This window comes from Leptopilina heterotoma, unplaced genomic scaffold (assembly GCF_015476425.1).
Source record: "Leptopilina heterotoma isolate Lh14 unplaced genomic scaffold, ASM1547642v1 Lhet_73, whole genome shotgun sequence".
Lineage (NCBI taxonomy): Eukaryota > Metazoa > Arthropoda > Insecta > Hymenoptera > Figitidae > Leptopilina > Leptopilina heterotoma.
Genome location: NW_025111169.1, coordinates 1,114,876 through 1,129,668, shown reverse-complemented (window position 1 = coordinate 1,129,668; position 14,793 = coordinate 1,114,876). Strand labels below are relative to the sequence as shown.

Below are 14,793 nucleotides of genomic sequence, written 5' to 3'. Positions count from 1 at the left end.
ATAAGAATATTGTTACACGGAGAAAAATATAAAGTAACTTTTACTACTTTTACAGTAAAAAATTGCCAGTAATGCATTTCTGTTAATTTTTACTACTTTTGGAGTAAATTTTGCTACGTTCGAAGTACATATTTTGTAAAAATTAGTAAAATTTACTTCGAACGTAGCAACATTTACTCCAAAAGTAGTAAAAATTACCGGAAATTTTTTACTATACAAAAGTAGTAAAAGTTACTTTATATTTTTCTCCGTGAACTATAACTCTCTCAAAATTATTTTCATCTTTTTAATTCAATTATTTATTTTCTACAATTTTTAACTAAACTTCTTCTTTAAATCAATTATTTTTGATAAGTTTTGAAAAAATTCCTTGAGAATTTTAAAATCCATTTGTTTTACAATTAAATTTTACGGAATTATTATTCGGAAATTCTACAATTAAACTTTAAAAAAAACTAATTCTATACGGAATAATTCTGTATAGAATTAGTTTTTTCTAATAAAATTAATAATAATAATAATAATATTTTAATATTTTATTAAAAATAATAATATTTTAAGTATTAAAATTCTAATATTTTAATAAAATTTTCCAAAAGAATTTAATTATTTAAAACAAATTTTAAAAAATTCTAAACAAACATTGAATTACTTTCATAGAGAATAAAACAGGAATTCAATTATTTAAAAAAATTTTCATAAATTTCTTCTCCATAATACAATTATTTTCATAAATAATAAAACTCATCGCACAATTTCAATTATTTTTAAAATACATTTATCGAATCCCTCATAAAATGTAATTATGCTCAAAAATTTTATTAACATTTGTTGAAAGAATGCAATTATTTAAAAATTTCTTAATGAAATTCTTCTTGACAATTGAATTTTAAGATTTCAATAAATTATTAATATTATTGATTTTTATATTTAAATAATTGAATTCTAGGATGATTTTCTAATAAAAATTAATTAAAAAATGAATTAATTGATTACATTTTATGAGGGATTCGATTAAAATTATTTTAAAAATAATTGAAATTGTGTGATGTTCATTATTTATGAAAATAATTGAATTATGCAAAAGAAATTTATGAACAAATTTTTAAATAATTTAATTTCTGTGAAACTTTTATTCTCTATGAAAAAAATTAAATGTTTATTTAGAATTTTATCAAAATTTCTTTTTATATAATTGAATTATTTTGCTAAATTTAATGAAATAGTAGATATTAAAAATCATTGAATTTAGGACAATTTTTGAAAATAATTGAAATTTTGCAAAGAATTTTATCAAAATTTTTGAAATAATTGAATTTTGGAGAAGAATGTTATTATTTATAAAGATATTAATTGAAATTTTGATGAAAATTTTTTAAAAATTTTTAATATAATTGAACTTTTGCGAAGAATTTTATTACTTTTGAAAATAATTGAATTTCTGCAACCACTTGTAACTTCTTAAAAATTCAATTGCTTCTGAAAATTCACGCAAAAATGCTTTTAATATTTAATTATTATCTAAAAATTTAACTAAAATTCATTTTTAAATCAATTTGTATTAGAAAATTCTACGAGAATTCAATTATTTAAATACAAAAATAAATGATTTAATAAATAATTGAATGCTTCTCAAAATTTAATTCTTTTTAAGAATTTTCTCAATAAATTTTTAAATAATTGAATTCTTTCAACGAATTTTAATAAAATCTTTAAGAATAATTACATTTTTTTGGGAATTCGAATAAAATTGTATTAAAAATAATTGAAATTCTGCTATGAATTTTATTATTTATGAAAAGAATTGAATTACTAAAAATAATTTTATTATTTATCGAAAATAATATAATTATTGCGAAGAAATTTATAAAAAAAATTTGCAAACAATTATTGAATTCCTGTGAAATTTTTATTATTTATAAAAATAATTAAAAGTTTGAGTAGAATTTTATTAAAATTTGTTTTAAATAATTGAATTTTTTCAGAAAATTTTATTGAAAATCATTAAATTGAGAAACATTTTTGAAAATAATTGAAATTTTGCCAAGAATTTTATACAAATTTTTTTAAATGATTGGATTTCGTAGAAGAATTTTGTTATTTATAAAAATAATTGAATTTTTGTCGAGAATTTTTATAATATTTTTGAAAATAATTGAATTTTGGAAAAGAATTTTTTTATTTATAGAGATAAATGAAATTTTGACGAGAAAATCTTTCAACAATTAAATATTCAATTCAAACTAATAGAAATCCAAAATAATTTCAAATTAGAAATATTTACTATCAACGATTAAAAGAAAAAATATTTTCGTATGGAAAGCAATAAAATTATTTGTTTGCAAATTTGTTCTTTTTTGCAAAAGCATAAGAAAAAATAGTTCTAGGTATTTAAACAAAAAAAAGTTAAATAGAAAAAATATTTTTCCTTCAAAATCATTTAATTTATAATTGTTGTAAACTTTACTAACGTATCAGTGGAAATTTCATTGATTCAGTCAATTTTTCTTTAATATTAATAATTTTTTCTTCCAAGGACAAAAATTGTTAATAATGATAGAAATGATAGAAATGTTAAAAAGAACATTTCTATCAACATTTTTCTTTAATCAATTTCGCAGTTATTTTTATAAACATCATATTAATCAATATGCGGGAAATGTTTATTTTTCCTTTCTCATTATTATAATTTCGCTAGTTGCTCTATTTCTAAGAGAATCGATTTTAATTTGTAAATATTCAACACCTAGTATTTAAGCGCAAAAAAAATTGTTAAGATTGAAGATAATTTATTGTTTTTATATAAGTAAAATTTGTCTGTTTTTTACTTTTTTAATAAAAATATTTTCAAAAGCCCAATTTTGACGTTTTTCTTAATCTATTTTTATACCTAAACTACGTCATATATACGATGTATGATGTCATTTAAATAATTCCAAAGGGAATAATGCGACGAAAAAAAATTATTTTAATGCCTTGACTTATTTTAATATCTTAGCTTATTTTAATATCTCGGCTTATTTTAAAAAACTAATAAATAATTACTATTGATAAACAACTTTTTTTAGTTACGTTAATTGAACTTTATCAGAAGATTAAATGTTCAATTATGTGACATAATTACGGTAGTCACTTTATAAGGTCAAATTAAAAAATTAATTTATTGAAATAACAAAGGTATTTTTTGGAAAATGTTATTTTTGTTAGGAAAAAAGTCCCTGAATTTTTTTTTTGTCATACAAAATTTTGTTTACTGTTTCTTGATCAACACGGGAAAAAATAAACTTTCTAAACTTTAAATATTATTGTTTTCTAAATAAAAAACGTTTCTATTTTCCAAACATTATTCATTCACGTAAAAAAGTAACTAAAATTCTAATTCTAAAGAGAAATAAAACCATCTGGCCTTGGGTTTTTCCAGTTCATTCTCTATGCATTATTGTCTGAAATAACACACAACCATCTGTACAAGAATTAATTATTTAAAAGAATTTCTGACAGATAACATTTACACCTGACTAATAAACTATGAAGACTTTTCTGACTGTAGGAAACATTCAAAATTGTAGTAAATTTTTTATCAAAAATTGAATAATGAAAAAAAGTTCAAAATAATGAAGGAAAAAAATATTATCTTTAGAAAAAAGTAAACGAATTAAAACTAAAAAAACTGGAAAAAAAACAACGTCCGAGTAGAGAAAAAAATATTATTTTACATTCAGGGCAAATGTCAAATATTAAAACGATAAAACAAGACCCAAATATTCTCGAAAAATAAGGAAAAAAAATGTATTTTGGTTTTTTAAATTGAAAATATACGACGAATCGTGATTGCTAGTACCATGTGTAAAATTTACGCAATCACGTTTGATTTATATATTATCATCAATGCAAACAGTATAATTATCTCTTAATTCTCTCTCTCGATCACTCACAATCAATTTAATATTGTTCATCACTTAATGTTTCACATTCTAATCTTTCGAAAATATTTAAAACAATAATTAGAAACTATTATTCATTACGTAAATTTAGAATTGTCAATATAAGTTTTTATGAATCATGTCTAGAATGTGTGATTCATATCCGCTTATCAATGAAGTTAAAAAAATAAAACATTGTGACCTATGCATATAATACAACTGTCAACGTAACTAAAAAAAGTGGTTTTTCAATAATAGATTTCTGAATGAAAAGTAGTAAAACATTTTAAATTGTTGAAACAAGCGAACTGAGATATTTGTTTACCTAGACAATGTGCATTGAAAAATAAACTACCAACAATATTTTCAGTTTACTTAACAATTTAAATTTTTCCATCTATTCACCAAATCAGTAAAATCAACACTTTTACGTTATTCTCCGAAAAAACTTTTTCTTACACAAAATAAAAATTTTTCTCTCACATAAAAAAAGCGTTTGTTTTTAAAAAAAACAATCAATAAAAACATCGAAAGTCTCGAAAAGTAAATTTCACTTTTCACCCCCTAAAGTAATAGTGTCCTTAACCTCAAAAGGGTGGACTCTATTTTCTAGAAATAATAACTATCACGAGGATTAAAAAACAAAAAACCTAATTCTACTCAAAAATAATATTACGCAAGAAAAACAAAATGAGACGAATGTGTATAATTCCTAGAAAAGTCAGTTTATACTATATCTGACATAAAATAGTAACCTCAAAATCTCTTGTATTTGCCGTGTCTCTAACGAAAACAAATGGATTAAGTTTTCAAGACACTTAAATCCATGAGAATTGAAATATAATTAAATACTCTTGTGATAAATCTAATAGAAAACATTTGTTTACAAAGTTTTTTTACCTGATACTACAAGCGCTTCATTTGGTCCGCAAGTGTAGATATTTCCCATGTTCAAAGCTCCAAAGAATTTACAAGTGAAAACAAGCCGGCACTTTAATGACACACTCGATGCTTAATAGCCTTTCACAGAATCGATGAATATTTCGTAAATTAACACTGTCACCACACTTTTTTTAATCAAAAAAAATTATCACTGTCAAAAGGGTTGTGCCGATCTCTATCCAAAAAGCCACATTCGTTTTCTGCTGATGACCCTCTTTTAACTTCATGGAGCTTACAAAGCAGTGTTGCCAAAACAAAAAAAATACGCAGCAAACCGACGTTGAATTTAAAAATAGAAAAACGAAAAAATTAATTATTGTTTAATTATATGAATAAAAATTGTTATTTTAAGCAGTTATATGTTAATTTTTATATCAAAATTACTTTTATTCTTGTAGTCACGAAATTAAAGTACTTAAGTTTCAAGTTGTTTTTTATTTCTAAGGCAAATTTTCCCGGGAGGGCAACCTAACCTCAAAAAAATTTTTTTGTTTAACAAATAAAGAGCAAAGTAAACAAGTAGCGAAACTTTTTTTTATAAATTTTTGATTTAAATACCCCCGTATATTTAAATAGAACCCTCTTTTATGAAAAGTCAATAAATTTTGTAAAAAATTCGAAAAAATTTTGTAATTTTCAAGACTTGGGGATACATGTTGAATATTCAACGTATAACAACATGTGTTTGGGTTTATCAATATTTATCGACTAATATACCTAATATACGCAATAAACTATTACTTTTGTTACACTGCAACTTTTTGCAGTAAATATTAATAAAATTCTTTAAAAACTTCGAAAACTTGTAGCGCAAATTGCAATCAACTTCAATGAAATGAGTCTAAGCGACAGTGGCGCCACCAGCGCAAGTTTCAGGAACGGCACAAAATGACTTAGCGCCCTGCACAATAAACCAACTTTTAAATTAAGATTATTATCAATTACAAATATGAAAATTAGTTAAATTTAGATTCCCTAAGACAGAAAATTTGGAAATTATAAAATATGTATTTACTATTATGGAAATATAAAATTATAGTATTTATTGAGATTTTCTTTTTGATCCTCCGCCTATTTGCGCCTGTCTGATAGTCACGTTCCTGATTGTAAATAAAATATATTGTCCTTTGACGCGCTGTCATCGGCGGATTTTATTTCATTAGAAAATTTATAAAAATTTGTAGGTTATCCGCACAAAAAAAAAAGTTTCCCATTGTCACAGTTAATTTAATAGAAAATAGACAATATCTACTGAAAAAATAGAATATCAACAAAGTTAGTGATGGATTTTTAACAGAACTGAATTTCCGAACATGTGCAAAAAAGAATTTAGTGCAAAAATAAGTCGACCCTGTCACGTCTACTGACAGTTATGACAGATGCATTGACGTGTACTAATTTAGAAATTTTATAGGACTGAATTAATCCTTATTAACAAAACATCTAAATATCAATTCGCAAAAGTAAGAAAATTTTTATAAAAAAAAGTAATTCTCTTCTTTGCTTATCTATTGAGGTTAAGTAATTTTTTAAAAATTTCCTATCAATATATATAGTTTAATACTTTTCTTTTATAGCTGAACTGTTTTTAATTTTATAATATTACGGTAATTAAATTACAGTAATTAAAATTATAAAAAAAATTATTACCATTATTTATTAATGTCTTTTGAATATACTTTTGTTTGCCACATGCTGAAATGATACATATATGCATGAATTTAATCTTATCATTAATAAAATTATTTCCCTGTAGGAAAATATTGGAAAATAATAAAAAATGGGTGCAACTCCCAGTCGACACGATGATTTATCAAAAAACTCGTATTTGGAACGTTTTTGTAGTAAGGAGCCAATACCACCGACTGATATATTTTGGAATAGATTTTTATCGTTCAATATAAGACCGCCTTTGACGAGAACCGATCAAATTGAACTGGACTCTCGATTAGATACAACATGTCAAAAATTGTTGGTCAATAATCATACGACTGGAAATGTAGGTTCTCTTATTGAAGTCGCACTTTCGAGGATGGCCGAATTACTTCTATCGAAACAGTCCGAAAAGTAAAACAAGATCTATGGATTTTTAATTCAGAATTTGCAATATAATTTTCTGAAGATTTGGTTCAATAATAATAAACTTTTTTTTGCAGTATTGTGTACACGTGGCAAACGTACAACTCCTTGTTTGCGATTCGATGTATTTTGAAGTACTTTATCGAAACAATAGGAGAAACGGAAATGGTGCAGCACACGGAAGTGCAAGCTACACCTTCAGAAATGCAGGAAGCAATGCCTATTAGACTACAGTCTTTTTTCGAAGCTCTGAAAGACGTTATTGTCAATGTTCCCTTAAAGTTAATGTTCCCCTTGATTACAAATTTTTTTTATTACGGATTCTAAATATTTATAAGGAGAATATTTTCAAAATATTCGAATTCAAACTGCATTCTTTCGAAATATTCTAATTCAAACCATATTCTTTGAAAATATTCGAAATCAAACCATATTCTTTCAAAATATTCGAATCCAAGCCATATTCTTTGGAAATATTCAAATTTAAACCATATTTTTCAAAATATTCAAATCCAACCATATTTTTTTTAGAAATAATCGAATTCAAATCATATTCTTTGAAAATATTCAAATTATAAAAGATAAAATATGTTATTAACTGTATTTTTTGTTATTACAGTGATCTTACCTATTTGGTTCATTTGGAAGCAATAAATTGTCTGCTCGTACTGTTATCGGTGCAATTATTCTCACAAACATCGGCGGAATACAGTATTTGTTATCGAATCATTATGCACCAGGAGCAGAGTGCATTTGCTCCAATTATCGTTTGCACGTTATTAAATAATTTTACTCAACAAGAGCATGCACCACCTGGATTACTTACCCAGCCGCATGGTAGCAGTCTCGTCTTAAGCATTGCCGGTAAATTTTCAAGAAAATTATACAATTTTTACTTATTAACTGCTAATTATGATTATTTATTATTTTCAAAAATTTTAATAAAATTCTTCTGAGAAATTCAATAATTTTCATAAATAATAAAATTCTTTGCAAAAAAAAACAAATACTTTTAATAAAATTTTATTGAGATTTCTAAAATCAATTTGATTATTTTTAAAAGTTTTAATCAAATTCTTTAAACGAATTCAATTATTTTCATAAATGATAATATTCTTCAGGCGAATTCAATTATTTTCATTACAATTTTAATAAAATTTCTTGATGGAATTCAATTATTTTTTTACAAATTTAGATAAAATTCTTTAGAAGAATTCAATTATTTTCAGTACAATTTTAATAAAATTCCTCGAAAGAATTTAAACTTTCTTTAAAACAAAAAAAATGAATTTATGTTTTTACAAATTTTATATTATTTTCATAAATAATAAATTTCTTCGCAGGAATTCAATTATTATTTTCAATACAATTTTAATAAATTTTCTTTTTGGAAATCGATGATTTTTGAAGATTTTGATAAAATTCTTTAGAAGAATTCAAATAAATTTCAGTTTAATTTCTACTGAATTCCTTGAAAAAATTTAATTATTTTCAAAAGTTTAAAACAATTGAATTTTTCCCATAAATTTTAATTAAATTCCTCGACAAAATTTAAATTTTCTTCAAAACAAAAATTGAATTTGTATTTTAACAAAATTTATTATTTTCAATTTTATTATTTGCATAAATAAAAAAGTTCTTCGCTAAAATTCAAATATTTTCAATATAATTTAAATAAATTCTCTTGTTGGAATTCAATTATTTTCGAAAATCTTCGAGAAAATCCTTTAGAAGAATTCAAATAAATTTCAGTAGAATTTTAGCTAAATTTCTTTAAAAAATTTAATTATTTTCAAATGTTTTTAATAAAATTCCTTCAAAAAGTTATAATTAGAATTCAAATACTTTTTAGTACAATTTTATCTACATTCCTCCAAAATATTAAATTATTTACATAAATAATAAGTTTATTGCGGAGAATTCAATTATTTTTAATACAATTTTAATAAAAAATTTTTGTTGGAATTAAATAAATATTTTAATACAAATTTTAATTAAATTTCTTAAAATAATTGAATTCCTTCTTGAAACAATTTAATTACAATTTTCAAAAATTATAATAAAATTCAATGAAGAAATTGAATTATTTACAAGAAATTATAATAAAAGTATTAGCAAGAATTCAATTATTTTTATAAGTAATAAAATTGTTCGAAGGACTGTAAATATTTTTTTATTACAATTTTAATTTATTAAAGTTTATTAAAATTCTTTGAAAGAATTCATTTAATTTCAAATGGATTATATTCAAATTCCTTGAAAGAATTTACAAAAACTAAAATATTTTTTTAACGTCGATGTTCTCTTTTAAAATTAAAAAAAAAATTCACTCAGGTACTAACGTAATATTATGGAAAATAAAATAATTTCTAAATTTTTCTTGTAAAAGTATTATCTCTAAATCTGAATTAGCAAAAAATTTGAACTAATTTGAACAAAATTGATATAAAATTTCTAAAAATTAATTTTTTAATTCTATATTTAGAACAAGACACTAAAAATAAAATCTTTTATTATAAAATAAATAATATGAACCGTATTTTACATTCATAAAAATGAGTTTTTCTACAGTAATTTATAAGTTAGAATATGAAATTAAATTTACAAATTAAATTATTATGCTTTTTAATTCAAAAAAAAATTGTGTTGAATTAATTTTTGTTATTATTTAATCTTCAAAAACATTAAATTAGAATTTTAGTATGTAATTTTAAAATTCAAAACATTTAAAAAGAAAAAATGTCAAGAAAAAATAAATTAGGTTACAAAAAAGCAAATAAAAGCGAACTAAGCTGTGAGCAGACAACAGGAATATTTATTAATATTATAGTTATTTAATTATTGAATACTTGTTAATATTTATTACTAATAATTTCAATTTTTACAGCAGGATTATGGAATGTGATAACTCTGGGAATAGGAAATAGTCGAAAAAATATACAAATCAGTAGTGGAGGCGCAAACGAGGAAATTGAACGAAAAAGAGACACTGAAACCCCATTAGCTAGTCAATCATTATTATTGTTATTGGTATTGACAAATCACTGGACGACTTCCCATAATCCTTATAGAGATGCATTATTTTCCTTTACGGATGTTCCAGGTGACTGTATTTCTAAATTCATTATATGAAAATATGTTTGACATTGCATTTCCTTTTTGATATTTCTACAATTTCTTCAATATTTTGACAATCTTTTCACAATTTCTAAAATTTTAGAAAAAATAATTTTCTTCTACAAAATTTTTGACAATATTTTCCCCAAATTTTCAGATGATAATTCTGCAGCGCAATCAAAAGTGATTCCTTCATTTAGATTTAATTTCGATAAATTGTATAATACTATTTGTAAAATAACAAATACGGATGAGGTGACTCTACTTTTATACATGCTTTTATACAGAAATCCAAATATTAAGCAATATATCATGAAACGAGATGATATTCAATTATTGGTGAGTTTATTCATCTGCAAAGTTCACCGTTTCTCGTCAAAATGATATTTACTTCATTATTTTGAATTAATATTAAAAAAAATTCGCTACAGGAAATTGTATCCAGTTTCCTTGTTTTTAAAATCGAATTTAAATTTGAAATCTTTTGAAAAATCATTCTTTTGAACTGAGTAGAAAAATTACAAATGGATAATTTTTTCTTTCTTTTTCAATAGGTAATACCAATTCTACGAATTTTGTACAACGCTCCAGACAATACGTCACATCACATTTACATGTCTCTCATTATTCTTTTAATCTTAAGCGAGGACGAATTATTTAATAAAAGAGTCCACGAGATCGTGAGTATTATTTTCCATGAAATTATAAAGTAGATTCTCAATTCACTCATTTTTTTTCAACAAAGTTAAATTCGAAATAAAATTCAATTCAAAAGTTTTTAAAATTCATTCTGAAAAGGATGACAATTGAGGTTTTAAAACATGGAAACGCTTAATTTTATTCTAATTGAATTTTGCAGACGTTAAAAGGAATAACGTGGTATACGGAGAGATCGATAAGTGAAATTTCTCTGGGTGGACTGTTAATTCTCGTAGTAATTAGGACAATTCAGTATAATATGCTAAAAATGCGGGTAAGTTTTCTTTTCTCTTTCTTTGAACAATGGAAAAATTTTTGTCAGATTTTCAATTATTAAACAAAATTGTAATTTCATTAGTTTTACTATTGAATTAATTTATTTATTTATTCATTGATTGCAATGCCGGAAAAGGTTTTTGTCTTATTTTCAATTATTAAACATGATTATAATTTAATTAATTTTTCAATTTAATAAATTATTTAATCTATTTATTTATTTATTACAATGAAAAGACTTTCGTCAAATTTCGAATTATTAAACAAAATTGTAATTTAATTAATTGATTTATTTATTATAATGTAAAAACTTTCGTCACGTTTTTTCTTTATTAATTTAGTTAATTGTAATTTTCTTTACGGTCAGGATAAATATTTACACACGAATTGCTTGGCGGCTTTGGCGAATATGTCGAGTCAATTTAGAAATTTACATCCTTACGTGAGTCAAAGACTTGTCAGTTTATTCGAGACACTGGCGAAGAAACATGTGAAATTGGAAGCAAAAATACGCAATCAACCGCCGTCGAATTCAACTGATCAAGACAATGGCAATGGAGGCGTCATGAATGCAGACTTGGTAAGGAGATTTTGAAAATATTCCACTTATCATTAGCGCCTAATTAAATTTTTAAAAAATAGAAGAATAAAAAAAACAATTAAGAGAAGAAAATTAAAATATCGGGAAATTACAATTTTAACCTGAGTTTAAAAAATATTGTTTCAGATCCAGGATCTCACGATTTTGGAGGAGGTGCTGCGAATGGTCTTAGAAATAATAAACAGTTGTCTAACTCATCAATTGCCTGAAAATCCAAATCTTGTCTATACACTTTTATACAAGCGGGAAGTTTTTCAACCTTTTACGATGCATTCTGCATTTCAGGATATTGTCCAAAATATAGAATCGGTATGTTAATTTTAATTGAATTCGATTTTTTACTAAATTGGATTTATTAATGTTATTAATTAATAATTTTATTTTTTATTCTTTTTTATTTTTTTTTGGCATATCCATTTGCTTCGAATTATTACGATTTTATTTTCAAATCAATATTCTTTTAGGTAATCAATTTTTTCTCCTATAAATTGGAGCAAAATGATCAGTCGCAAATTGGTGTCAATGAAGTTTTAGCAACAATTCAACAAGGAACTAGTCAATGGCCAAAAGATCGTTTACGGGTAATTTTTCCTGAGTCATTTCATTTTGACTTTAAATTTCTGTTATTTATTAGTAATTTTCTTTTAAGTAACAATTGTTAAGTAACATTTTCTTAATTTACGCACATACAACTTAAAATTGAATTTAACTTGAAAAAAATTACTTTTTGAGTTTTCGTTTTTAAAAACTTTAAAAACAATTAACTTAATTCTTGAAGAACTATCAGAAAATTATTACATATAAATTATTTACTGAATATTTCTAAATTAATTGAATTTTATAAGAGTTGCGTTTACAATTTTCATAAATAGATGAACTAAAAAAATTGAATTTTGGAGAATTTACAAATAATTGTAGTAATTCAATTATTTTCAAAAGTAAAAAAAATACTTCGCAAAAATTCAATTAATTTCATAAATAATAAAATTCTTAGCAAGAATTCAATTATTTTTATTACAATTTTAATAAAATTTTACAAGATTCAATTATTTTAATAAATTTTAAGAATTAAATTCTTTGAAAAATTCAATTATTTTCAAAAATTTTAATAGTTTTTTTATAAGAATTCAATTATTTTCAAAAGTAACAAAATCCTTCGCAGAAATTCAATAATTTTCAAAAATTTCCAAAAATTCTCGTCAAAATTCCAATTATTTTTATAAATAAAATAATTCTTCTCCGAAATTCAATTATTTTTAAAAATTTTATAAAAACTCTTCGGAGAAATTTAATTATTTTCATAAATAATAATATTCTTTGCCGAAATTCAATTATTTTTATAAACAATAAAATTCTTATCAAAAATTCAATTATTTTCATAAATAATCAAATTCTTAGCAAGAATTCAATTATTTTCAAAAATTTTGATAGTTTTTTATAAGAATTCCATTATTTTGAAATAATTTAATAAAATTCTTGGGAAGAATTTAATTATTTTCAATACAATTTTAACAAAAATTTCGACAATATTCAATTACTTTAAAGCATTTTAATGAAATCCTTCGAAAAATTTAATAAAATTCTTGGCACGAATTTAATCACGAATCTTCATAAATAATAAAATTCTTCATAGAAATTCAATTATATTCAAAACTTTGAATAAAATTTTTCGGAAAAATTCAATTATTTTCAAAAGTAATAAAATTCTTCGCAGAATTCTATTACGTTCAAAAAATTTAAAGTCAAAATTTCAATTATCTTTATGAATAATAAAATTCTTTTCCGAAATTCAATTATTTTCAAAAATTTTAGTAAAATTCTATATCAGAATTTAATTTTAAGAAATATCCAAATATTCAATAAATTATTTATTTTTGTATTTAAATAATTGAATTCTCTTCGAATTTTATAATAAAAATTGATTTAGAAATGAAATTTAGTTAACATTTTAGATAATAAATTAAAAGCATTATAAGCAGGAATTTTTAGAAATAATTGAATTTTGAAAATGATTTAAATTAAAATCTTTGAAAATCTGAATTTTCCATACTGTTAACTAACAATTTTGTATAATTAATTTTTTTCGGATAAGTTTAATTGAATTTTTTTTTTTTAAATTCTTCCAAGTTTTTATTTTTTAATATAAGTTTAATTGAAAAATTTCCAAATAATCGATGAAATTTTATAAAATTAAATTGCGTAAACTAATGGATTTGAAAATTCTCAAAGAACTTTTGGAAAAATTATAAAAAATAATCATCATAATTATTATAAAACATGAAGATGTCCATCACTCCGAGTCTACGACTTGGAGTGATCGTTATCTTCATGTTTTACTTTATTATTTCTATAAGTTGTTGAATTTCAAAAAAGTTTGAATTTGAAATATAAAAAAAATTTCTTTGCAGAAATTTCCAGAGCTAAAATTCAAATACGTCGAGGAGGAGCAACCGGAGGAATTTTTTATTCCCTACGTATGGAGTGTCGTTTGTCAAGGAGCACTACTCCATTGGAGTGCAGAGAATATAAAATTATTTCTACCAAGTAGTGGTGAGCAAACAACAATTGTCGTTTGCTGATTGACAATGGATATATTTTCGTTATTTTCCAAGGTGAGACAATTATTTTTACAATGAATTTTCTTTTTCTAATGACGCGCACCGACACTCACCTCTATAAAAAAAAAAAGAAAACTGCAGCAATTTAATTGTTTTGCAAACTAACAGATAAAAAAGAAAAGTGAGACTTGGGACTTAGATTTTGTATTTGTTTGTGCAATATTGGTGAAGGTTATTTTTTTTTCTTTTAATATATAAAAAAAATAAATTATTTAATCTTAATTTAAAAAATCCCATTTAAGTTTACGAACACATTGTAAATCATCCTTTAGAATATAATATTGTTTTACTATCTGCGAAGTTGTGTATATATAAAAGAAACTTGATTGTAAGCTTGACAGGACTGTTTTGATAAGTTTAGTTATTTTTTTCTCGAAAAAAAGGAACATAATCAATATTTGTACATAAATTAATCTTTGAAAAAAAACGTATGTATATGCCAATTTGCTCCGCAAATATACGATTCTAATATTTATAACAAATTAAACTTTGAAATGATTCACGAGTTTTGAACGTTCGAATACACGAAATATTTATT

The 14,793-nt window shown here is 22.9% G+C and overlaps 2 protein-coding genes across 3 annotated transcripts in view; one reads left to right on the top strand and one right to left on the bottom strand.

Annotated features, from left to right (window-relative positions):
- LOC122510702 (flotillin-2) overlaps positions 1-5,681 on the bottom strand; it is a 268,228-nt gene extending 262,547 nt beyond the window's left edge. The window contains exon 1 of the mRNA XM_043625528.1: positions 4,824-5,681. Coding sequence (XP_043481463.1) covers positions 4,824-4,872 — 49 coding nt within the window. The 5' untranslated portion in view covers positions 4,873-5,681. The remainder of the gene's footprint in view (positions 1-4,823) is intronic.
- A 312-nt stretch (positions 5,682-5,993) lies between these two features.
- On the top strand, positions 5,994-14,737 carry LOC122510689 (dymeclin). Of its 2 annotated transcripts, none has more exons than XM_043625512.1 (12): positions 5,994-6,328; positions 6,622-6,932; positions 7,022-7,225; positions 7,564-7,808; positions 9,835-10,047; positions 10,219-10,400; positions 10,616-10,741; positions 10,921-11,034; positions 11,404-11,616; positions 11,764-11,946; positions 12,102-12,218; positions 14,046-14,737. In XM_043625512.1, exons 2-12 carry the CDS (start codon positions 6,646-6,648, stop codon positions 14,214-14,216), a joined length of 2,055 nt encoding a protein of 684 aa, XP_043481447.1. In that variant the 5' UTR covers positions 5,994-6,328; positions 6,622-6,645; the 3' UTR covers positions 14,217-14,737. The 2 variants fall into 2 exon arrangements, with proteins under 2 accessions (XP_043481447.1, XP_043481446.1); XM_043625511.1 differs by having other exon boundaries at positions 9,832-10,047.
- The last annotated feature ends 56 nt before the right edge of the window (positions 14,738-14,793 follow it).

Excerpts from the sequence above, each read along its gene's own strand:
- LOC122510689 (XM_043625511.1), top strand. The coding sequence starts at position 6,646 with ATGGGTGCAACTCCCAGTCGACACGATGATTTATCAAAAAACTCGTAT. Across the intron at positions 11,947-12,101 it reads TTGTCCAAAATATAGAATCG|GTAATCAATTTTTTCTCCTA; the intron begins GTATGTTAATTT and ends ATATTCTTTTAG. Across the intron at positions 12,219-14,045 it reads GGCCAAAAGATCGTTTACGG|AAATTTCCAGAGCTAAAATT; the intron begins GTAATTTTTCCT and ends ATTTCTTTGCAG.